This window comes from Semicossyphus pulcher, unplaced genomic scaffold, assembly GCF_022749685.1.
Source record: "Semicossyphus pulcher isolate SPU_LCO1_2020_fin unplaced genomic scaffold, fSemPul1.0.p SCAF_15, whole genome shotgun sequence".
Taxonomy (NCBI): Eukaryota; Metazoa; Chordata; class Actinopteri; order Labriformes; family Labridae; genus Semicossyphus; species Semicossyphus pulcher.
The window spans coordinates 11,943,032-11,966,875 of record NW_027211659.1 but is presented as its reverse complement, the minus strand read 5'-3'; the positions used below and the strand labels follow the sequence as shown (position 1 = coordinate 11,966,875).

Here is a 23,844-nt window from a genome sequence, read left to right as displayed (position 1 = left end):
GACGGATGCGCGCGCGAACCAACCGCCGCCTCCGCTCTCTCGTGCCTTGAATGGGAGCCTCGCGGAGGGGAGGGAGCCAGTCAGATTCAGCGGTTTACATTTCCGTTCATGTGTTAAAATTCCCATCATTCGGTTGCCCCAGTGACATGCAAAGAGAGCTCGTCCAATCAGAGGGGCCGCTCGAGGATGTGTATCCAAGAGGAGGAAAAATGCACCGGATGCTGTTGCTATGGCAACGCTGCATTTTGTTGCTGGCATCCAAATTTAAGACTGTAGTATAAAAGCGGCTATCTACCAGAGCAGGCTGCATTACAAAAACATCACACTTATTTTTCAGTTTATCATACTACATTTAAAGAGAAAAACTTTTAGTAGTAAACAAGATTTTAATAACAAACATAGATATTATTTAAATAACATTGATTTATTTAGGAAAGTTTAATTGTCCACCTTAAAAAAGATTATTTATTCTTGCTATGTCTTATTTTCATGTATTTAAAAAAACAACAACACACATTAATTAATATTATAGTTCATACATCAATGTTGCCAACACTAGAAGGCAATTTTCATTATAACACATAGTTAGTTCTTTATATAAACTGATTCAGGATCAGATTTAAGTAAGATTGCTAACAGAATCAACAAAACATGCTAAGCGTTAAGCTAATTTTAGCATCTTTAAAGGATTTAAATGCTCAAAATCAATCAACTTAGCTCACAGCATGGCTTTAAGTAGACATTAATTTATTTGCAATATCAGATTTTATACAATTTTGAATTTACAGGAACAAAAACAATCCACATTAAATGAAAAAATTATGCACAAATGAAATTATTTTGATGTCTAAAATAATGGAGGGCTCATAATCAAGCCAGGATGGAATCAAATGGCATAGGAGTTTTGAATTAATTTAAAGAACTAGCTAACAAGCGCTATCATTAGTGTCATTATGGCCTCAGATAAACTAATCAAAAAAAGTCATGCAGCAAAAATTTCACAAGAGAGGTTCAGTGAAATGTATTTTATTTATTAGACAATATGGAATTCATAATCACTTAACAAATACAAACTCAGGAATAGATCAAAGATAAGGCAAAGTTCACAAAAAGCATGTCTTCTCAGTCGTCTGACTGTGGAGAAAGTGCTTCTAGGTGAAATGTTTCCATCAGTCAGTCAGACCAAACATTCTTACTGTCCACATCTTTATGACTGGGTGACCAAAATCTCAAACAACCTCCATGTGCAGGTGTGACCGTGACATTCAAGCTTTTTGCCAAAAGATGAAAAAAAAAAGAAACATTCGGTTATATGCCTTTTCATTTCAGGTAAAATAAATAAGGGGGAAATCTTTCATATATCTACAGAAATAACAACCTAAAGTTTGAAAGGAATCTGTAAAGAAAATTAAGGTTTAATCTGCTGTTGGATTATATGTTCTCTGCAAGATGTTAACATGCGGTGGAAACAATATAAAAAAACACATTTTAAAATATACTTTTATGCTCTGGGTCACTTACAGTGTTTCACCCAGGCATAATAAAGTCTGACAGCACAACCTAATGTGTTATTGTGACGATGAGAAAACACTTCATCACCTACAAAAATACAGTATTTGACCACTGCAACTTCAGATTGCCTCAGCAACACGTCAAAACAACTAAATGACAAACTATTATTACACTATCATGTCATTAAATGTGGCCTGTACAATGCACTTTTTTTTTGTACATAAAAAGCAACTCTATCTATGGCCTTGCTCATACAAAGGTTGGTTGTCCCTTACAGGTGACAAGGCAGTGACAGGGATGAAATGTTTTCAGCTCCAACATTTCATCCCTGGACACAAGACGGCTTTTCAGAGGCTAAAACAACAGACCGAGGCCCTTTGAGGAACCTCCAGCAGAGCTAAAGTCAGTTTAATAAATTACATTCATCATAAAATAGAAGAGATTACATCTTAAAAGTGTTTTGTTTTCTAATGTTAAACTAGTATACTCCTTATATTCCATTCAATAATGTGTCAAACTTATAATGAACACATGTGAACAAATGCTAAATCTCTTGGTGGATTGTCTGTTAATCACACACAAGTGCACTCACACGTTTTCATCAGTCACTTAAGAAGACTATTAAAGGAAAGGTTGATATTTGACGTTACATATATGGGTGAAAACCGTTTTTTCTCAAACACAATACCCGCTCTGTCTGCTGTCAAACAAAGACAAGTATTTGCATAATGTTGTATCAACCGTACACAACTATCCTACCTGCTTAAAGTCTACTTTACTACATTATGTGCATTAAAACTAGAAATATCGTCATACACTACATCTTAAAAGAAACGGGATATCAAGTCTTATACATACATGAAAATGTCGTGAAAAGTAAATCTAAACTGGTGTACACAAACGCACTGACGCAGCAGTGCAACACATTTCTCTCTCAACGTGACTTAGTTTTATTTAACTGAGTGATTTTTCACACAAAGCCTTTAAATATGCATACGCACAATTCTTTAGGCACTAGTAACATTCAAATAATACAGTACTGACATCTGACTGTAACATTAAGACTAACAGTTCACACACTACTGAATCTGCAACCCCAACAGGGTTACAAGAACTTTAGTTTGAATACTTGGTCAGCTTTATCTACAAGTTGAACGAGGAGCCAGTTTCACAAAGAGAGTTCAGAGTGGTATGTAGTCCTTATTTTAGGTGAGCTTCAAAACAGATATTTTAAGCCTTAAAAGTTAACCACAATAGAGCCTGATTGTGCTAGATGTCAGCTCTGCAGATGCCTTACACTACTTAATTTTGTTTTGTTGGAGTGGGAAGAGAGGTACTGCCCCAACAGAGGAGTTGTGAGATTGACGACGGGTTGGTGCAGCGTCAAGCAGACTTGTGGGCACTATACCTGGACCGTCGTGGCTGACCCGGAAGGCGAAGCTCTCAATTTACCAGTCGATCTATGTTCCAATCCTCATCTATGGTCACGAGCTTTGGCTCGTGACCAAAGGAATGAGAGCCCCTTTCCCACTGGTCAAAAAACCTGCTAACACCCAGCTTTTTTGCTTAATGGGAAAGGTTACACTCGCCATTGAGACCCGTGTCAAACGACTCTGGGAACACAAAACCCAGCGCGGTGCAATGACGCGCATTGAAGTTCCGCCTGCTGTCGCGTAAAAACAGAATAACAACAAGACAATCAGCGCCGAGTTTGATCAATAGACTGAAGTTACAATAAAGACCTAACCACCGTAGCATCTTCACGTGCCTCCATGCTTCTTACCAAAGAATATAATGTTCTTTGTGCATACTACTATTTACTAACCCTGTTTCCGACGCGTTTCTGACATCAGACGGTGATGCACCAGAAAAGAGACCGAAAGCAGTATACTCCACTGGCAATGGGAAAAGAGACAATCGGCATTTATTAGCGGGTCTTCCCGGGTCTGAAAAACCTGCATCAACGCGCTAATTTTGGTGGGAAAAGGGTATTAAAGATAGGGTAAGGAGCTCAGACATTTGGAGGGAGCTCGGAGTACAGCCGCTACTCCTTTGTATTGCAAGGAGCCAGTTGAGGTGGTTCGGCACGTCCAACCTGGATGGTGACTCCCCGGGGCAGATCCAGAGTCCGCTGGAGGGATTATATATCCCACCTGGCCTGGGAACGCCTCTGATCCCCCAGGAGGAGCTGGAAAATGTTGCTGAGGAGAGGGACTTTTGGGCTTGCTGCCACCGTGACCCGACCCATGATAAGCGGAAGAAAATCGATGGATGGATGGATTGGTTTTGTTGGATCCTTCCAGAAGGCAAAAAGTGGCGGCTGTTATTCCTCTTTATTTAATCAAAAGCCATCGACGGCTTTTCTATCTTAGTGAAACCGGCTCCAGAATCCGAAACCACTTACAGAAGAAATAAACTGACCATCATTGTGACTGATTATCCCAATATATATATATATATATATATACTGTATAATGATATAATGAAGAGGGGAAATTTAACAGTTTGAATCATTGTTGCTTCACTGCCTTAAAGAAGAAACCGTCTCTGCAGCAAATGGATTATACAGTATTTTCTCTCAGCAAACATACTGTAAATGCAATGCAAAGGCACACCAGGAGGTGGAGCACTGATCCTGTTTTCAGGGGATGGACGACACTTATGGATATATCTTTTATAAGGAATCAATGTGGAATTTAAAGTTAGAATAAGTGCTTTATAATAGTTTGTTTAAAGTAATAAAATCTGGCACTAGTTAAACAATCATTAATGTGAAAAAAATGTTCTCTTAGTTTACGACACATTCAAGAAGGAAATAATATTTTGCTGCTCGATATCCTAAAAACACAATTTAACATCTTCTGATAAAGGACCCCTTTACACCTGGTATTAACATGTTTACACTGCTTCAGAGTAATCTGTGATGCTCATCTCATCCTCTCTTAACAGTAACACAATTTTAAATTGTCAGTAAACAAAATGTGTTAGTTTCCATATTAGTTATTATACTGTATCTGCACTGCCTCTCGTTATTTAAGAGGCACCTTGATGTGAACAGCAGACACACTGAGGCTAAATGAAACCAGGAAATCACTGAGGATGAGTGTTAATGCAGGTGCAAAGGCGCATACGTACAGTTATCTCCTCGGACACTATTATATAACTCTAGTATTTGACCTATGTAATTTATAATGACAGATCAAAGTATAACTATATTTTTCATAGTTGATGTTATCAGCATGCAGCTTGTTGTAGATTGTGTGTGGAGTTAACAGAGTATTTACAGAGCAGGTGTTTGGGGTCTTTAACAGCAGCGACGCAGCACTGACTTCTGCTCCTGGTGGTTACTTGAGGATGATCTGTTTCAGGGGCAAAAGACAGGGACAGATTTTGTTACATGACATAGATCAACTAGAATCATCTTTGTGAAGGAGGTAAAACTGACAAAGTGGACATCTAACAAATACCTCAACCCCTTAAACTGTTGATGTTTGTCTTAATCTAACCGTACCTAACATAAAGAAGCGATACACTATTTATGACTCCAGTTTTACATCGCATTGAAATGTATTTTGAATTATTTTATACTCAATTTGCGAATATTCTGCCAAAAATTAGCAGCAAAGTCTGATGTTGGATGCCTCCACTGTAATGTAAGGTAAAATGTGAGGCAAACCCGTAAACCATAGACTCTATAAAGAGATGGACGACATGACAGCTCCCTGAAAGTGAAGCCAAAACATCTCTATCACCCCCTGCTGACCGGCTGCAGTATAGGGCATAAAGCCCTCCTCCTCAATGTTAACAGATGGGACATGAGTCAAAATATAAAATTAAAATGCACGCCCTCATTATAGTTAGCTCTTATCATACTGATTTAAGTCCAAGTGTTAATTTTAGTTTAGTTTTAATTAGTTATTTGATGCTGTCAAAAGGATGATTGACAGCTCTGTTGACTCCTGCAGCCGATCTGTTCCAGATTAGCAGAGGAGAGGAGGAACGGCGAGAGGAGACGTAACTAAAACAATCACTACAGTCATTGAAGTTTCCATATCTGTGAACGTCTGATTGAGACCAACACAAAGAAGAGGTTCTGCTGTTAAATACGCCGACGATCCTTGCTGGTTTCTTTCAGTAAGTTAAGTGTGTGTTTTGGTTAGCGGAAGTGGCTAGTGCGCAGACTCTGGCTCCAAATGACGTCACCATCGCGAGATGCCAGCGCCCGTCACGGGGGGTGTTTTGGCACCATTTTCGAACAATGAGAGCAGATGGAGACGCGTCGTCCATCTTTATATACAGTCATTGCCGTAAACATGTATTTGTCAATATGTGCCCACCAATGGTTAAGCAGAGCAATTGAAATACTCAAATGACACATGTAACAAATATTTAACATTTACTCCTTTACAGTCTCCTACTATTAAAAACATTACATTTTAAGTCTGCACGGTGGAGAATGCTAAAATATAAATAATGTGAATCTCATAATTATAGTTAAATGTGACACAGAAATACACACATGCACACACAGCTCGACATCACCACTCCTGAGAGACATCCTATTACAAAGATTATGTTTGAAAATGAAACCCTGATCTAGACAGCATATTGCACAGATGATATAATGTAATTAATGCACTTATTAACTCATTAACATAACCGGTATGACAAGAATCTAACTAGTATTGTGGTTTAAATAATGGCTTTTCCCTTCATGTTGACCTGCATGTTGAGTCATGACACAAACACTGACGTTGAACAAAGCAAAACACATGCAGTGAAGAAAATATGCAACACCACTACCAGCAGATGGAAGGCCTCTAAATGAGTGTGTCATATGAAGAGAGATGAGATGCAGCCTAGCTCTAATGAAGGTCTAAAGGTAGATGAAAGCTTAACAATAGGCGATGCAAGCAGGGCAATGCTACGCTGGTGAAGCACCTCCCCTGATTTAAAGATGAAGCACTTATCAGAGCTCAAGGATTTATGACAGAAAGCTTTAAAAAGGAGCAAACCTGATTGGCTGGTGCTGTTGCTGCGTAGGGGACACTTGTGGCGGGAGTAGTTGCTGCAGAGACAGTAGCAGGCGTAGCACTGTACATCATGGGGACTTTTTCAGGAAGGGAACCATGAAAGCAATGAAAAGGGAGGTGGAGCATTATGGTAACCATAGCAATGTTTCTCTCTCTCTTTCTCGCTCTTTGCCAAGCAAATACAAAATGACATTAGCAGCAAGCCATCATTGGGTTAGACCAGCAGATGGCATGTGATCACACAGCAAAGCGAGACAGCAGGGGAGAACATAAAAAGGAGGGCTGATAAGAGATAAAATTAGGAAATCTGTCCATTATTTGACATCCCAGAAGAGACGGCGTGTACAGAAATGCCAACAGACATAATCAAAGTGTTTGTCTAAGATATTTTAAGCGAATCTGAGGGATGCTGAATAAATATCTAAAAACAAAATGTTAATTTGTATGTTGCGTCTCCAAGTGCTGTCTGATAAAGGATTATCAATACTTTACTAATAAAATATATACATCACATTTTGCAATAAAAATAACAATTGCATCACAAAACAAAAATATATTTACATTCAATAAAGTTAAATGACCCTCTGTAAACATTTAAGATCAGGTTTTATTGTTGTTTAGTGGCCTATTGCTTTGCAGGAATAAGAAGTCTCAATTCAATGTAATACATAGAAAAATAGTGGACCTACCAATGCTGTTAGGAGTCATGCAGAAGACAGAACCTGTGTGACCACCAAGAACAAAGAGAGACTGCATGTTAGCGTGACATTTCAAACTGTCAACACTGGCATGAGCCCACATGATAATATGATAAGGACCAGGCTTGACAGTTAAACAAATATGCTACTAAGCACAATAACTAGGCAAAGAGAGAACATGTTGTTATTCCAAAACAACATAAAGCTGAAGAAGACTAGGTCAAAACCTAGTGTGTGGCTGACTCAGGTTACAAGGACTGTCCTTATGAGACAGATGACAATGTGTTTGAAAGCAGGTGCGCGCTGCGGACGTAGGTGAGGACAGCGGACGAGCAGCGGAGGAGCAGCCCCGCCTTTTCCCCGAACAAAGTATCCAGAGCCGTATAGACAGAGAGTCGCGTCAGTGGAGGTCCAATATGTTCCATGATCCACCATTGCGATGTCGCAACTCTCTCCCTCTACGGCTCTGAAAGTACCGTCACTCATTCAGTCAGTCACTTACAGACCCATGTGTAGGGCTGACCCTGCGGAAGGCTATTTAAGTGTGATTTATAGTAATGTGTCTTTAATAATACCCAATTATAGTATAAAGAAAACGTCAATAACTATCTCATGCCATTATATCTTTTTTGAGATGGACATGTTTTCTTGCCATTGCAGGTAAAGCACAGCTGGAATTAATATTATTAATAAACTGTTCAATGTTTTTTTTATTTTTACTTGTGTTGTTATTTATATTGCCATAGTTTTTAATCCTTTAATTGCCCCCTGCATTTTTTTTCCTATCACTTCATTACTTATCTGTATGTCTCATTTTTTGTGAGCTGTTGTAACAAGTTAATTCCCCCTGCTGGGGATCAATAAAGCTTATCTTATCTTCCTTAAGTTTAAACTAAAGCGCCCCATTAAGCCGTGCCACTCTCATTTTGACATGTCACAGTGGGAAAAACACAGGTGTAAACATTAAGATTAAAGATGGATGAGTTCCATTTAGCTGCTCGAGGTTCGGGCTCCTGGTAAACACTTGTGTTTGTGCTGCTCTAACATGTCAGAATGTCTGAAATAGCATAGCATTGTTAATGGTAAAATCTGTGGGGTTTTTTTGCAATAAAATGTTTAAAAGTTTTAAAGTTGTAATCTCAAAGATCTCAGATTTGTTTCTCTTTGGCAGCATCTATAGCGATAATTGCCGGAGCACACTTGCCAGATATCCAAACTCGCGTGTGTGACGTCCATGGTTGGCTCCGGTTGTAACTATTGTTTGCCTTCATCTGAGTGTCGAATTTGTTTCTTTTTCTTTGGATTTTCACTTATTTTTGAAGTTGTATCTATAGTCAGAACTTTTCTTTGTTTGTTCGGCCATAGTAGATTACTGTTTACTCGCAACACTTGCAGAGGCTTGCATAAAGTAATAGAGATGTAACATTTCCGAACAGAAAAGCCAATTGAGCTTTGAATCCAAAACATGTTTAGAGGCTCACCTGTGGGATAAAAGGTGGGCTGCTGCAGCTGTGTGTTGGCCAGAGCCTGTTGGTAATGCAGAAAGCTGGGGCTGAGGAGAGAGCTGGCCCAGCTGCTCTTCTCCAGAGCGGGTCTCTTTGGTAGGGGCTGCAGGATGCTGTGGGGAAAGGCCTGAGAAGTGACAGAAGGAGACATGACTCACCAAAACTTCCCAAATGCCTCTCCTCTCTGTTCAGCTATGTTTTACACTCTTAATATTTAGTATTAATTTTTAAAAAATGTCACAAAAAACGAATAACACGACTACACAATAGAGGTGAAATAGCACATAGTGGAAAAATTAATCATGGTTTAAGGATACAAAAATGAATGGAACAATGTATAAAAAATATCTCACAACTTAAGCACTTAAAGATACAGATGGTGACAGTGCACACAAAAGACTATATGAGAAGCTTTAAACCACAATGACAAAAATTAATCGTTATTACAGTACAATTAATAGCTACAACCAAAGCAAAAGGTGAAAATACCAGGTCTACAGTTGCCTCGAGGGATCGCTTCATTGCTTTGGCAGTCGACTGAGTCTTTTAATAGCAGGCAGCGAGCACATGATGGCAGTGGGCCAATGGGATTCAAGCGTATTAACATACAGGTAACAGCAAGCAGAGGTGCATCATGGGGGACAGCATTGTGGATAGGTGAGAGGGGAAAACAAAACAAAATAATCTGAATGTAGTTTAACACATACAACACAGTAGGCATGCACAGTAACCAAAATAACTGATTAAAAGGACACACTTACTAAAGATTCATTAATTAGTAGGTCAACAGTTAATCAATAGCTTTGGCTACACAATGATAGGAAACACTCTTTAACATTATGTAAATTGTATATTGATCAATAGGATAAAATCACCTGGTCAGAATTTATCAACTGTAATCACAACACTATGTCTAACGCGATCAATGCAAATAGGCACACTATGCAGATTATGAATACATACATTGATTTAACAGCTTTCAGGAAGGGATAACAATGTGATGCACATCGAGCACTGAAAATTGTTATAATGAAATGACAGATGACTTGGTTTTATGAGAGCTAGCTGAAGGCAACGTCCTAAATAAACAGCATGAATAACCATGAATCCAATATAATAAAGAGCACAGAATGTGGAGCTCTATTGACTTCATTTTGATGCCTCCTCTACTTAAAGCCAGTGAGCATATTATACAAGCTAAAATGTTAATGTAAGAAACTACAGAAGCTCGTAGCGGACATACATCCATACGTTTAATTTACTTTGTTTTCCTGTGATAAGTTATTTCTGGTCGTTTTCTCGAGAACTTATTTATCACCAGGTAACGAAGAGGCGCCACTGAAACGTCACATGGTCATAACTCGTATCCCCAGAGGTGCAAAGGCACAAAACGAACATAGAAACACGCTTAATTTATCTCATTGGTGTGGGCAATGGCAGCATGACATGTGGTGGTCTGTAACCTCACAGTGAGCAGCATGTTGTTTTGTTTTCTAGATGGCTGGAAAATTATCCCGTTATCACGAGAAAACAAGCTTTGTTATTTTGAGATAATGGGTCAAATTAATCTGTTATCATTGGAAAACCAGCTTTTTTTTACCCGAGATAACGAGAAAAATAAGATTTTGAGAAAAGAACTAAAATTAACTCCCAGGAAAACGGAGTAAATAAAATGTATGGATGCCTGTCCGCTAAGGGCTTCCGTAAAAAATATAAAGGATGAAGTAAATCAAACGTTTTTTTGTAGGAGGCCATTGGACGGCATGGAGGGCAAAATAAGTACATTTTACATAAGCAACATGGCTTCAGAGCAAAGTCAATAGAGTTTATAATTAATTTGTGCAAAGAGAAATGCTGAGATGCAAGATTTGGCGAAAGAAATGGTAGAAATTATAAAAGGGGCAAATGGAAAGGAGTTTATAACTGATTACTTTTATGTACTTTTCCATGCAGGCGGTTTATTGCTTAGCCATTAGAATAAATAAACGAGTATAGCAAAGGCTGAACTATTTGAGAATCCACTTCTAAGTTAGCTGCAATACGACACAGGCTCTATCTATGATTTGTCTGCTGCATGTGCCAACGGAGTAAAAGTACGTTCTGTTTTGGCTTGTTTAAAATGCAACATTGGCAACTGCTACCGCTCTCAGTTTGACTGACAGGTCTGTTAATACAAGGACTAACTAGCAATAATCTAATATAATCTCCATAATCTCTAAATTTGTTATTCTAGTAATAACGCTGTTTGCTGGTGGTCTGTTGGGGGTCTGTTTATTAGTGTCGTGTTTGTCTGTAAACACAAGATTTAAAAAGCTATTTATACTTAATTATCAGAAGGAAAACAAGAGTAGATGTTCCATTCATGGCGTAAACTCCTCAGATATGTTTTTGTTATTATAATATATACGCTAGATTATACAGGGAGATATGTGAGGCAGAGGCACTGCACGAGATGAAAGGGACAAGAGGATGCTGCTGTTTAAAAACAACAGGAAGTTATTTGTTGTAGTCTGGCCCGCTGATATCGCCACACACTTTTTCAGAGTCGTAACTTCATTATCTTTAATTTGCATTTCAAAAACACGGACAAATTAGCTTAGAAAGCATAAAAGGACGTTCATTATATCTCTAGATCCTGTTTGAGAATCATCAGGGGAGCACAGTTATGTTATGTCTAAGGGGGTTGTGGGTATGACGTCAGAAACATATGGTCTTAAAAGTACCTAATCTGGCCCTCAGTTTGCAGTTTAAACTGTGGAAAATGGTTTTGAGAATTAATCTAACTGCTGATTTTCTGCTATATTAAAGGATAATTTATATTGCTCCACATTCAGTGATGTCATAGTAAAACTAAGACACTCTTCAGACGGATGAGGCTCTGTCTTACCATGGCTGCAGCTGCCGCCTGGGCTGCCACGGCTGTGTGATTGACTTGCTGTTGACTGGATTTGATTTTGGCCTGCAAGTGTGCAGGCGGGTGAAAATACTTGCACTTCTCCCTGGAGCAGCGGCTCTTGATGTAGTCCATGCAAACAGTGACAGTGTTGTCGGTGGTGTCAATCATGGGACTGTCGCTGGGGTGAGCAAACCGGCAATCCGTCTCCCCTCGTGCGCAGTTTCCCCGCTGAAACTCGCGGCACACCTGAGGAGAGCAATTATAAAGACAGTGAGAGGAGTGTTTTAGCTTTAAGCAGGTAGTGTATTTATTTTTTTTAACTCCTTGTAGTGCCATGAATACCTCTAGTTTGTCTGTGCGCTGCAGCTTCTGTGAGGGAGAGGAGGAGGAAGAAGAAGAGGAGGAGCTCTGGACCGTGACAGGTGGGCTCCCTGAAACAAGAACCGGGGTGCTGGGCATGTTGTCTGTGGGGACGAGGCTCATTCCATGGCTCAACGGTGTCATGTATGAACCATAACTAAGACCAGTATTTGCGCCAAGTCCCTGTGTAACAGAAAATGTTTATATTTAACAACTGAGACAAACACCATCACATAAAAAGTTCATTGTTAAAGGGCCAGTTCGCTGATTTTTAACCTTAGTCCTAACATGCTATTATAGGGAGCTAATGCCAATACGCTCTGTGCCTTTGGAGGACGCTATCCGCTCCTCAATGGGCCCTGGAAAACCTCCGCTAGACTACGTAACACGCCTCATCTGGCAGAGGCCAGGGAGCTTGCAGGACTACACTTCCTCAATCTAGGACGCCCGCCTCCGATGTCATGTCTCGTTCAAAATCATCAGGTTTGAAATGTAGACTGCAGACCTGAAGATGTATTAGACGATCCACCGGTATATTATTGGCGTATTTGGGATCCTGTCCCGCTCTGAGCCGTTGCCTGCAGCAAAAACGGTGGTATTTCACTCCAGCGTCTCTGGCTGGGCCGTTCCTTTCAGGGGGAGGGGCGCAATGCACACTGGGTGTTGTAGGAATTTAGACTGGGCGAAACCACGAGCTGTTTGTACGACTTTCTTCACAGCTATGGCCAAATATAATTGCTTCTATTGATTACAGAGAACACCAGCTTTGACTGACCAGGGGCGAACTGCTCCTTTAAGTCAGGTAAAATACTTTAAAAGCAGTTTCACTTAGAGTATAAATCTATCTTTGACGTTATGAGGACGTTACCACAGGCTGCAGGCTGGGTCCTGGGATCATGAGCTGCATCTGTTGGGCGAGCACGGCCGCTGCTGTCTTCTGCTGGATGAGATTGTTGCGCCCGTTTATCTCTAGCTGGGTTTTCAAGTGTGAAGGTGGATGAAGATACTTGCAGTTTTCTCTTGAGCATCGGCCCTGAAGTCAGAGAAAAGATAGAAAACGCATTAAAACACTCCTCTACAACATCTCATCCTTCCTCATTGTGACGTCACACACTTGTACTCTCCTTCACCTCAAGCTACGCAACACTACTCACCTCGCTACATAAAGAAAACTCTATGTCCCACATGGGCATTGGATGTTAGCTTGTGATGAAGATGATGGTGCTGCAGAATCCTTCATTATTAATGTAACAGACAGGACTGCAGGGAGCATGTCAGACACCCATTCACAGCGCCTCCTTATGACTAAACTGTAGCTTTTATAAGAGACTTAAAGGCGACACAAGACGTCCCTGAGATGCTGAGGGGATTCAATATTGATTCACTTTATATTTAAAACTCTGGTCATCAAGCTTGAGTCTCCTTTTAGACTTTAAAATGAGCCTAGCAACACAATTTCTGTCAATCAAGCATCTGCATTAGCCTAATGAGAGAGTTAGCTCTCCCTGTCCTACATATTCAAATCCCTCAATCAAGTTAACTAATTTCACCTCATTTGCATTCCTCCCAAGAGATTCGTTTTAATTATTTTCGCTGAATATCCATGTTGGTTTAACTGTCATTAATGTTTCATTAGTCTGTATTCGCTCTTAGAAAGTGCAGTGCCCGTAGGAAGTATTCCCTCCTCACTTTATTATGTTTAATGATTCATGGTTTTATATCTTTGTACAACTTTCTAGTTAACAGTTTCTTAGGAGGGTGAAATAAAAGTATGGCTTATGAATCAAGTGGGACCAGACAGCATTAAGCTGATCTGTAGTTTAAAGTGGATGTTTCTAAGGGCTGGTAATGTTGCCAGTGTCTGCCCCAGTGATCCCAGGAGATATAGGTCATGCAGAAGAGACATCTTAAACGTAACCCCCCTGCTGGCGAGGTTTATTTCCAATCTGTAAAAAACAGGCTTTGACTTGTTTATCAGCGAGAATCTCATGCATTAATGGGAGTCATGAGAAGCTACCATGTGCACATTCTTTACGTAAACTCTGTTAGGAGTGATCTATTAATGTTTAGAGACTTTAGAAAGCATTTGTTTTGGTCACAAAAGTGAACTAACAAATCACATGGCAGCATCATGTAATCAGTGGTCAAAACAGCTGAGTAAGAGGAAAACAACATTGGTCTGCGAGGCATAATTTGGGCAACCAGCTCTATCTGTCCTTCAATAAATGAAGGTTAGAAGTAGATGACTTTATACCAGTAACCATGTTAGAAAGAGACATTAAATAACTCTGTAGACAAAGGCCCATTCATAAAGAAGAGCTGTGACATCATCACATGACTGCAACAACATGACCGCAGTTTTTACAAGCTGACCTCTTCTTTCCATCCTTGAGGCAATCTGTGATTCTAGTGTCTTGGAGTTACAGCATGGTAGTTCTAGTTAGACTGTAAGTGTGGTTACAAGAATCACTGTCTATAGCTAGCCTATAGACAGACTATGGAGTCTGTATTTCAAAACGGTTAATATTATGTAACAGTGACAATAGACAGTGTCACACATGCGACACTGTCTGGATATCTGGAAAGTGTGCTTCCGCAATTACAGTTTTTCGCCATAGGTGCCGCAAAGAGAACAAAACTGAGATTTATTAATTCATAACTAGTTTAAAAATATGAATCAATCCTTATAATATTGATTTTCATCAGTATTAATTGAATGTTATTCCTGTAAGCACTTTAATCCTGCTCTCTGATGGGGAAAATATGGGGTTAACATTAGAACACTTAAATTGAACCTAAAGCAGCCACCTGCCTCCTCCCAGGAAATAACAACACTTATTAAATGTTGTTTATAGATAAAGGAATAAATGTGCTTCTTTAAGCACAGGCCCTTGACCACTGAGAAGGCCCCGCGTCCGGACAAGCTGCGTCTAAGCCGCCTACAGTAAGGAGATAAGACGATGACTCAACATGAGAATAATCCTGGGGGCAAAGCTGCATTGTGTTGTGATAGTGAATGTGTGAGAGTGGATTAATGCAGGCCTGGTCTCACTCGGGGGGGAACTGAGCAAACAGGAGAATAAACTGGCTGTAATCCAGTCGGCTGCCAGAAATGTTACATTAGGTGAGTGATGGGAGGAACATCTGGCAGGTATTTGACACTGGAGCCGGACATTATGGATGGTAAAGCTTTGAGTCTGCAGTGTTTCACATGTAGTGACATACAGTATTTCTGCATGGTGGAAGAAGTATGGTGTCATGTTTTTATCTCATACCGGACTGTATCAGTGTGACCTTTTAGCGTAGAAAAGTACGGGTGATATCTGGGTCACTTTTCCCAACTCACACCTTCCTGCTGTTGCCACTAGTTAACTTAGTAGACCTGCACTTTAATTGTATGTAATTGGATGGGCAGGCTACATGGACTTTATCTGCAATCACATTTTATTGGATTGAACCTGCAGCCCTGAGAGCACTTTGAGTAATCCGGCAATTTAAAAACAAGGACATAAAAAAGGTTAGAGATTCATTCACTCAAATAACAACACGGAAAATTACTTTTCACTTTTTAAACTGTCCTGTTTTTATACCGGGGCAGAGTTCCCTTACGCTCAGAAATGTGTCATAAAGGTGTCACAGATGATACAGCATGTGCAGTATATCTTACCTTCAGTGAATCAAAGCAGGCAATAACCCTCCCATTCTCAACTTGGCAGCTCTTTGGTGGATGAGCGAATTTGCATTCCTCATCACTGCGTGAACAGTTTCCTCGCTGAAACTGTCGGCACACTTCCAGAGTTAGCCATTTTGTGTCTCTCACTGAAGAAAGGTTTAACGCCATGTCCAAAGGCTATTATCTTAAATTGAATATTTGTAAAAGTCAATCTTCTCGCGCCGCATACACCACCAATCTGTAGGTTGGCTCTATGTGTAAAGTCCTCTGTTAAAGCAACCTGGAGAGTCCTCCATGAGCCGGAGCAGAAGGATCAGATGGCTGGTCGATCACAACAAAACTGCGTGTATAATCCACAAAAATCAGGGAGAGGGAAATTTACTACAGCTTGTCTCTTAATCACACATTTTCTGGTAATTATCCTCTGTCCGCTTATATTATGGCTTTATTTAAATGGTTTTTAGGTGCTGACGTTGTGCAAAGTGGGGGCAAAAGGCTTGCAGCTGAGGTATCCGCTGTTGGAGCTCGAGTCTGGCCTTACAGAAAGCAGAGGCCGCCGATGATCACGGAGTAACTGCAAGTTGGAGATATCCTCTCAAAGGCACTTCCTGTTGGTGATCTGCAAAACAAAAACATGCAAATAACAGACATTAGAATAACTATGATACCATTAGTCTAAATGTAACATAAACTGTTATTGGACACTCGCAGCTCATCATGTAACTCTCTGGAGATCTTTCACTCTCTCGAGGCATCAGTTGTTTAGCAGTTTACAGCAGATTAGGTCAGGCAATAACAAATGTGATGTTGTGTAATTAGGGAAGTTATATTTGGTCACGCCAGACTCTCAAGAGAACAACACTCCAGTCACTCTCTGGTTTCAGCATCTAAAGTGTGACTATTTCAACCTTTTTTTTTGCCTTTGTCACTTTAAAAGATACAACTCAAAAAATTAAGACATCATTTTGGACTGGGAAACTCTGACTGACAGTTTTTGCTACTTTGTGACATTTTGTGGATTTACCCCTTAACCGATTAATCTAGAAATGTAGCATCCGCTAGAAACAAGGAGGTCTCCTCCACCCTCTGTATTATACATGAGTAAAGTCACTTAACCTTCAGCCAGATATTTCTTCCTTTCCTAAGCAAAGCATCAACCCATTAAGGAATTCCAGTGCTCACATGATTCCTTGCTAAAGTGAACCATTTCCACTTTGCGTCTCATTCTCAAAAGATAATCATCTAAATGTTTTTCAAGCTAACTTTGCAAACAGGAGTGAGCTAGCAAAGACAGCAGATGCTAATTGTAGCGACTCACCATGTTAAACGTTAAAAAAAATTATATTATGCATATTTACATGTATTTAAATGTATATCTGTTGGCCATTCCTCTTCAATAACACGTAATCATGTAACACACACTGAGCCACAGCTGCTGTGCTAGTCTGGGATGTGCAGCCGGGTGGTTTCATGGTGATCAATAGATCAATAACCGTGTATGAACATTTCCAAAGCTCAAACCCACAGAACCAAAAGATGCTTGTCCTGCTAATTTTGTACATTTTGTTGATTAGTACCCACTTAAACAGACTAGATTTTATCTTAATCACACATTACACAGAAACACATCCACTTCTCGCTCCCTGCCCATAATAACCTACTTTCCATGACGTTGTTGCTCTCTATTTGCTAACACTGTAAAAGGACACATAGTGCACTTTGTGTCGAATTGTCTGTTATGCTGACTCTTGCCCCTCCAAAGGTTTACTGAATACAAAGAAAGCAGAGCTTAAACACACATCGTGCAGAGATTCAAACACAGGACGGGACAGCCAGGTCAGTACACTAAGTGGTTAAACACACAGGAAGTTGCTGAGCAGGCAGGAAAGGAGGGTAACTCAAGAGCTGAATATCTTCCTCTGCAGTTTAAAGTTTCTCCACTGAGAGAAAGTAACATAATCTACCAGCGTACAAAGAGAGGAAGCACAGATTCAGAATACACTTTGCTGTTGTTAACCCAGATCTTCTCCTATAACAACCTCACAGCTTTACAGCTCACTATCCCCTCGCATACTGCAGCAAATTCCTTTGCACGCAAGTCAGGAAACAGAGCAAGACAACCTACCTCTCTCACTTCATGCAGCACTACAGAACTTCTGTCCTCGACCAGGAATCAGGGTTAGAGAAACAACTTCTGAGCAGCTAACTTGTGAAGACAATAACCTCAATAGCAGCATTAATCCCTCTCTCTGTCCCGCGGATTCAGCGGCCAAAGATTTTCTCTCCACAACAGTAAAAACAGACTGTCTGTCCAACTCCGGCAGAAACATATCCAGCCACCCCCTTCCTGCCTTGGTGCCAGCCTCCGGGAAGACCCTCCCATTCAGAAATTAGCCAATAGAAAAGCAGAAGCTGAAGCACTGTGTGAAAGCTGACTGAACAGACACTGCTGGCAGTTGACCCTGAAGCTATGAATACAATTTGATTCCTAACAGAAGACTGAATCAAACACTTGATCTTGCCTCTTTCTATAAGTGCAATGAGCTTGTCTTAATAAACCTGTATGCATATAGAAACTGCACAAACCTTCTGCCCTAGTGTTACCATGTAAAGCACATGTAGCTCCGCATTGTAGCTATGTCCTGAACAAGCTTTAGACAGTGAACAGCAAGTAAGTTGGTACAAAGTATGCCTATTTCCTAGGGTTAATTCTGCATTACATGGAGGTCAGTTGTAGCTTCAGCCATCTCAGTTTGTTTCCACAGATTTTCTTGTAAATAAAAGTCCTTTATAAGCCAGGTTCTTAGCTTTGTTTGGTTACTTTTTAGACTGGAACGTCAATATTGCTATCAGCTATTCCAGCACAGCCATATTTACTGTTGCACTACTTTTCACTTCTAAAAAGATTGCTATAAAAAGTTATTTAATATTACTTACTAGGGCTGGGCGATATGGCCAAAATATTATATATATATATATATATATATATATATATATATATGATTTTTCATATCTTGAGAACGATATATATCACGATATAGCATGTTTTCTGGTAATTAAACAGCGCCTTCCTCTATAGTTCACTCCAGGTTCACTCCCATGTGCAAGGATTAGAACGTAAAGCGTTGTCAAAATGACGTACTAATTGCCATAAAGCAGTTGCCGCTGGTTTTGTGACATCACGATAGAGACGATATAAAAAAAAAAACACTTTTAAAATATTTTTTTCACGATATATATTTTCATATAACCCAGCCTTATTAGTTACTCAACCTACAAATTATGATTGTATTTAGCAGCATCATGCCATAAACTTTAGCAAAAACCCATAATACTTCTGGGTGAATTATTGCGATATTACACCTAGAAGATTTTTGCAAAAATGCATACATAATTCATTTACTACCCCTGCAAGGTCAAAAGGAGATTTCATGTTAAATTGAGCATCAATAATATCAAGATAGACATAATATAATCTAAATATAGATCAGGAGAGTTGCTGCTGTGTATAATACAGAAAGTAAATTATTAGTTTATTACATGCCAGTATGCTGATTTTTTTTTTTTTTGCAACAGCAGTTAATGCAATCTAAACTTCGCCACTATGATTAATACTTTTCTGTTTAAAACATTCCCAGTATTATCCTAAATTAAGTAGAAATGTGAACCTCCTTTTTCACAGCTTTTAATGTATTACTGGTTCAAGGCAAGTTTCTGTCACGTGCTCCCGTATTCGGTACAGTTGTAAGGATGAGAAGATGCACACATACTGCACTAATACTGTAAGGTAGGTTAAAATAAAGCTAAAAGCGTCTGATTAAAGCTTTTGTAAAATACTCACAGTTGTTGTTGGGTTGTTATCCATGTTGTACGGAAGGGGAAATGCGACTCTGCTTGTCGACATAATGGATGTCCCGCCCATACCGTGTTACAGTATATACAGTTGTGTTTTTAAACTTTAAAACAGCAGAGAACATGACCACAATGACCGTTACCTATCTGACATTACCTGACATAACGCTGTTTGATCGGCACAGTTTGGTTCTTCGAGGGCAGCATGGTTTAGTCTCAGTTTTGCATTCTCATCCTAGCTAGCTAATCACAAACACTTAGCTAGCAAGCTAAAGACACAGCTGTCATGTGCTTGACATTAAGAAGAAGATTGACATTAACGTCAACATTTATTAGCTTAACGTTAGCCTCAGTGTTAGCCGAGGAGAGCACCTTGCTTACCTCATCATCACCACGGATGAACCGCTTCCCAGTAGATCACGCACCAGCTAGGACAGACGACACGACAGTCCACGGGAACTATCGAAAACAAGATGTCAAGTGTTCCCAATATGTCTGTTCAATAACCTGTTTGTTTCTTGCTCTGTTCGTAGAATTGTAGCCTGTTATTTGGTCTATTTTCCGCCCTCATTTCCTCATTACTTTATAGCACTGCACAGATTTAAGCAACAAGCTTTTGACAGCTTACTGTACGGTCGTCAGTTTGATGTGATGGGGGTTTGCCTGGGTGCGCTGAGAAGGCTTAAGACTACCAATAATTGATTATACAACGTTTGAATTAAAGATAAGTAGACAACTTGCTGTTTATAAATCTAAAACACATTACGGTGATTTTAACGTAATTAATAATTGGCATTAAAGGTAATTTTACAACATATGCCTCCTGACATCCCCCCTATGACCGCAAAGTGGTACAATCCACACGAATGCCAGTAGGCTAAAAGGGCAAGGGTTTTCTTGTTACCAAGGGAACAGCAATAAAACCATGTGAGTTTTTCTGGATTAGTTTAATGAGAAAACGCTGTCAATCACTAATACAAACATGTTATTATCGAATAATATCAATATATTTTGACAGTGCTAGCTTGAGGTTAAAATTCTGCCCTATTGTCTGCATTTTAAGAGATGAAATTGCCAATGTGTCCTACAGAGTTGTGTATCTAATGTGTATCTGTACAGGTCAAATGAATAATAAAAGACTTCTGTAAGAGTAATAATAATAATAGTATTAAAAACCTTTGACTTGTGTAATCAGAATGAGAGGCAAAATGTAGCCCAGTCTGATAGGTCTGCTCAAGGTCAAATAAGATGGATGCTAACCCAGATAACATCAGTCAGGGAGCCTGAGAGGAAGGAAGATGGAGAATGATATAAGGGTTTGCTTGCATGCTTCTGCATTAAGGATTAAAAATACTTTCTTTTTGTACAACTCACATGGAAACAATCCTTCTTCTATAGTTTGTGAGTCTTTACAATGTGGCCTATATTGTACCTCAACTGTACAGTTTATTTATTTAAAAAGGCAAATAATTAGTCATTTAGAGGATAATTTAGTTATTCAAAAACAGCTGTGATCTCTGTGAACAAACTAACCCCTACTCCTATAGTCACAACATTTAATCTATTCTGTTACATCTCATCAAATTATCAAGTCATCAAATCATCATAACACCCATGAAACACACACACACACACACACACACACACACACACACGATATGGCTAATTGATTTATTTCCCATATATACTGTTGACTTCTTGAGTCAACAGATTTTTCTGCGCTGTCAAACTGACAGTTCTCTCCAACAAACCGGAGATGTGGCATCAAGTGCCACGGGGAAAGGTCAACATATTGCTCCCTTTGAGGAAAATGTCACTGTCAAAGTGAGTCAGATACGAGAACAAAGAGAATACAGCACTCCACACTTTCATTTTTAAACCCTAACCCTGTTTGTTGTTTTATTTTGTTACTCGGCATCACTGTTACTTAAGTAGGAGTCACATTTAGAGTTATTCCCAATAAGATGACACATATGCTTCTAGAAGGCTTTCTCCTTTCATGACACTACTTATATAAAAAAATGATAATACCCTGTAGCCACTAAATAAACACACAGGGTTTACTACAACAACATAGCTTACCCATTTAAGGCTTGTCTCTTTCAAAATAAAACCAATCACCGATATGAACTAAACGTTTCTGCCTTATTTTGCTTTGGAACATGTTGTTAAACTCAATTATAAAAATGAAAAAAAGCAATTAAGGCATGTGATTGTACTGTACACATTATACATGGAGCATTATTGATTTTTGAGGGCAACACTCCCGCCTAGTGGTAGAAATATGTAACAGCGACAATAGAGAACTTATGTTAGGGTTTGAAAATAAGAGAAATTTAGAAATGAGACACGGTTAATTCTTCTTCATTTGATATCATTCATTATTGTTGTACAAGAAAAAGTCATAAATTAAAATGACAGGGGGGTTCTAATCTTTTTTTGTGGAATTATTAGCCCGTGCATAAACCATGGAAAACAAGGCATGCTGCAATTCTATGTTTTGGCCTGTAGGTGTCAGTCTTCTCTTTAATATATGTGCAACATAGACAATCCCAAAGGCTGAACCTGAATCTAACAGTGAGATGGGTCTCTCGCTTAGGGCAGTGTGGGTAAAAAGATGAATGCATGTTTAAATGAGGATCTATAGACTTCAATATGTAGCGTCCTGCTTGTACTTTTCTCTCTGACCATCTTTAGCAGGCAAAGAAAAATAGTTCCACCAGGTCAGATTAGCCTGGTTAACATGTAAGTGGTAGAAACCAGAAGCTAACAATTGTGGTACAAAAAAAACCAACATTTTAAAGTTGTATAAGGATACAAATTTATCTTTGACTTATCAAGTATACAGCAGTCTTGTTCAATGACTTTGACAATGACAGTGATTTTATACTTGTAACATTTGTGTTTTTATTGTTTTTGCTGAACCATAAAAACAGCTAAATTCTTGTTTTTTTCCATTTGAATAACGTTTTTTAATTGATTTGTAATCACTGTTTATAACGCTGTTAGTTGTAAACGTTTTAATACCCTCTTTCTGTCTACCATTGTTGGTATTAGGCTCCAGATTTTGTGCTGACTGTAGAAAAGCTCAGAAAGCAGAGCCCTGTCCTCGAGCGACGCTGTCTTTTTTTCAAGTCATTACACACTTCCTACGGTTTAAACATCGAAGATAACACAGTCATACCATCTGTGTGGAAATGACTTGCTGCGGCTCATGGCTGAAATGCTGAGCTAGCCATCCATATACAACCTGAGGGGAGGCAGAAGGTCCTGTGTGTGAGTTGATTCAGAGCGGGAGAGTAAAGGGCCTCTAAGTTAACCCGATATAAGCACTGAGGCACTTTGTTTTATTGGTGGAGAGGAGGAAATGTGCTTTTCTAGCAATACTGTTGCACTTGTTAACACCAAATTAGTGATCTTAGACAACAACAATCTGTTTATTACATTTCACAATGCCATTTGAAATGATAAGAACGTCAAGCCACCTACATAAGAAAAACAATGGACTCCTTAATTGGGAGTTATAAAAGCACATAAAGACACCTGCTGTCTACTTTGTTGTTTCGTCAGTCAGCACTAATTGAAAATATGTGCTTTCTGTGACCCTGTAGTCTATATGTGACTCTGAACATCCATTCTTTATATTCCCTCTTGACCTTTTGCAAGATGAAAGCATTTCAGTGAAGCAGTCGTGCTTTACTTTTGGTTCAATATGATGTTCTACATTTTTCTTTTAACTGATGCAAAGTAAATTAGCCTTGACATAATTACATATGGGACATAAGTTCATGCCCACTGACGCAAACATATATTCATCTGTGTTGTTTGTTCCTAGTTCCACCAGACCTTTCCTCTGAAAGTGCTGCTGCAGTAAAATTATAGTGTAGTGTTTATTAGGTTCTGTGACTGGCATCCTCCTCCTCCTCCTCTTTCAATGTATAATGGGATAGTTTCCAGCCTCCTACGCCCTGAAAAGTAGACATAGCAGATGGATGTATGGATGAATGAATGTCACTGTAGCAAAATAAAAGCACAGTTTATGTTCGCTGCATTTCAACATGAACTGTAAATATTCAGATTGAGATTATAAAAGCAACACACGTGATAATGTTATGACCATTCATTGCATTTATTTGGGATATTTTAAGCAGAACTCACTTATTATTCAGGTCTGACAGGAAAAAATGGCAGATTAAATATTACACGCCAAAAGGGCTCTTTAGACTGTTCATTTCATTACAAGACTTTTAACACGTACATGGAAATTCTTACACGAACAAAGCTCTCTTCCATTATCACTGAGGTGTCAGTAATA

The 23,844-nt window shown here is 39.3% G+C and overlaps 1 protein-coding gene across 6 annotated transcripts; it reads right to left on the bottom strand.

Annotated features, from left to right (window-relative positions):
- Window positions 1-811: 811 nt before the first annotated feature.
- On the bottom strand, window positions 812-17,987 carry LOC138592020 (muscleblind-like protein 2a). Of its 6 annotated transcripts, none has more exons than XM_069662620.1 (10): window positions 17,803-17,987; window positions 15,672-16,296; window positions 12,873-13,037; window positions 11,987-12,187; window positions 11,636-11,890; window positions 9,238-9,291; window positions 8,725-8,875; window positions 7,235-7,267; window positions 6,528-6,622; window positions 4,772-4,871 (listed from the first exon to the last, which is right to left on the bottom strand). In XM_069662620.1, exons 2-10 carry the CDS (start codon window positions 15,843-15,845, stop codon window positions 4,857-4,859), a joined length of 1,143 nt encoding a protein of 380 aa, XP_069518721.1. In that variant the 5' UTR covers window positions 15,846-16,296; window positions 17,803-17,987; the 3' UTR covers window positions 4,772-4,856. The 6 variants fall into 6 exon arrangements, with proteins under 6 accessions (XP_069518720.1, XP_069518722.1, XP_069518725.1 ...); XM_069662622.1 differs by having other exon boundaries at window positions 6,528-6,580; XM_069662619.1 differs by lacking the exon at window positions 6,528-6,622 and having other exon boundaries at window positions 812-4,871.
- Window positions 17,988-23,844: the final 5,857 nt, after the last annotated feature.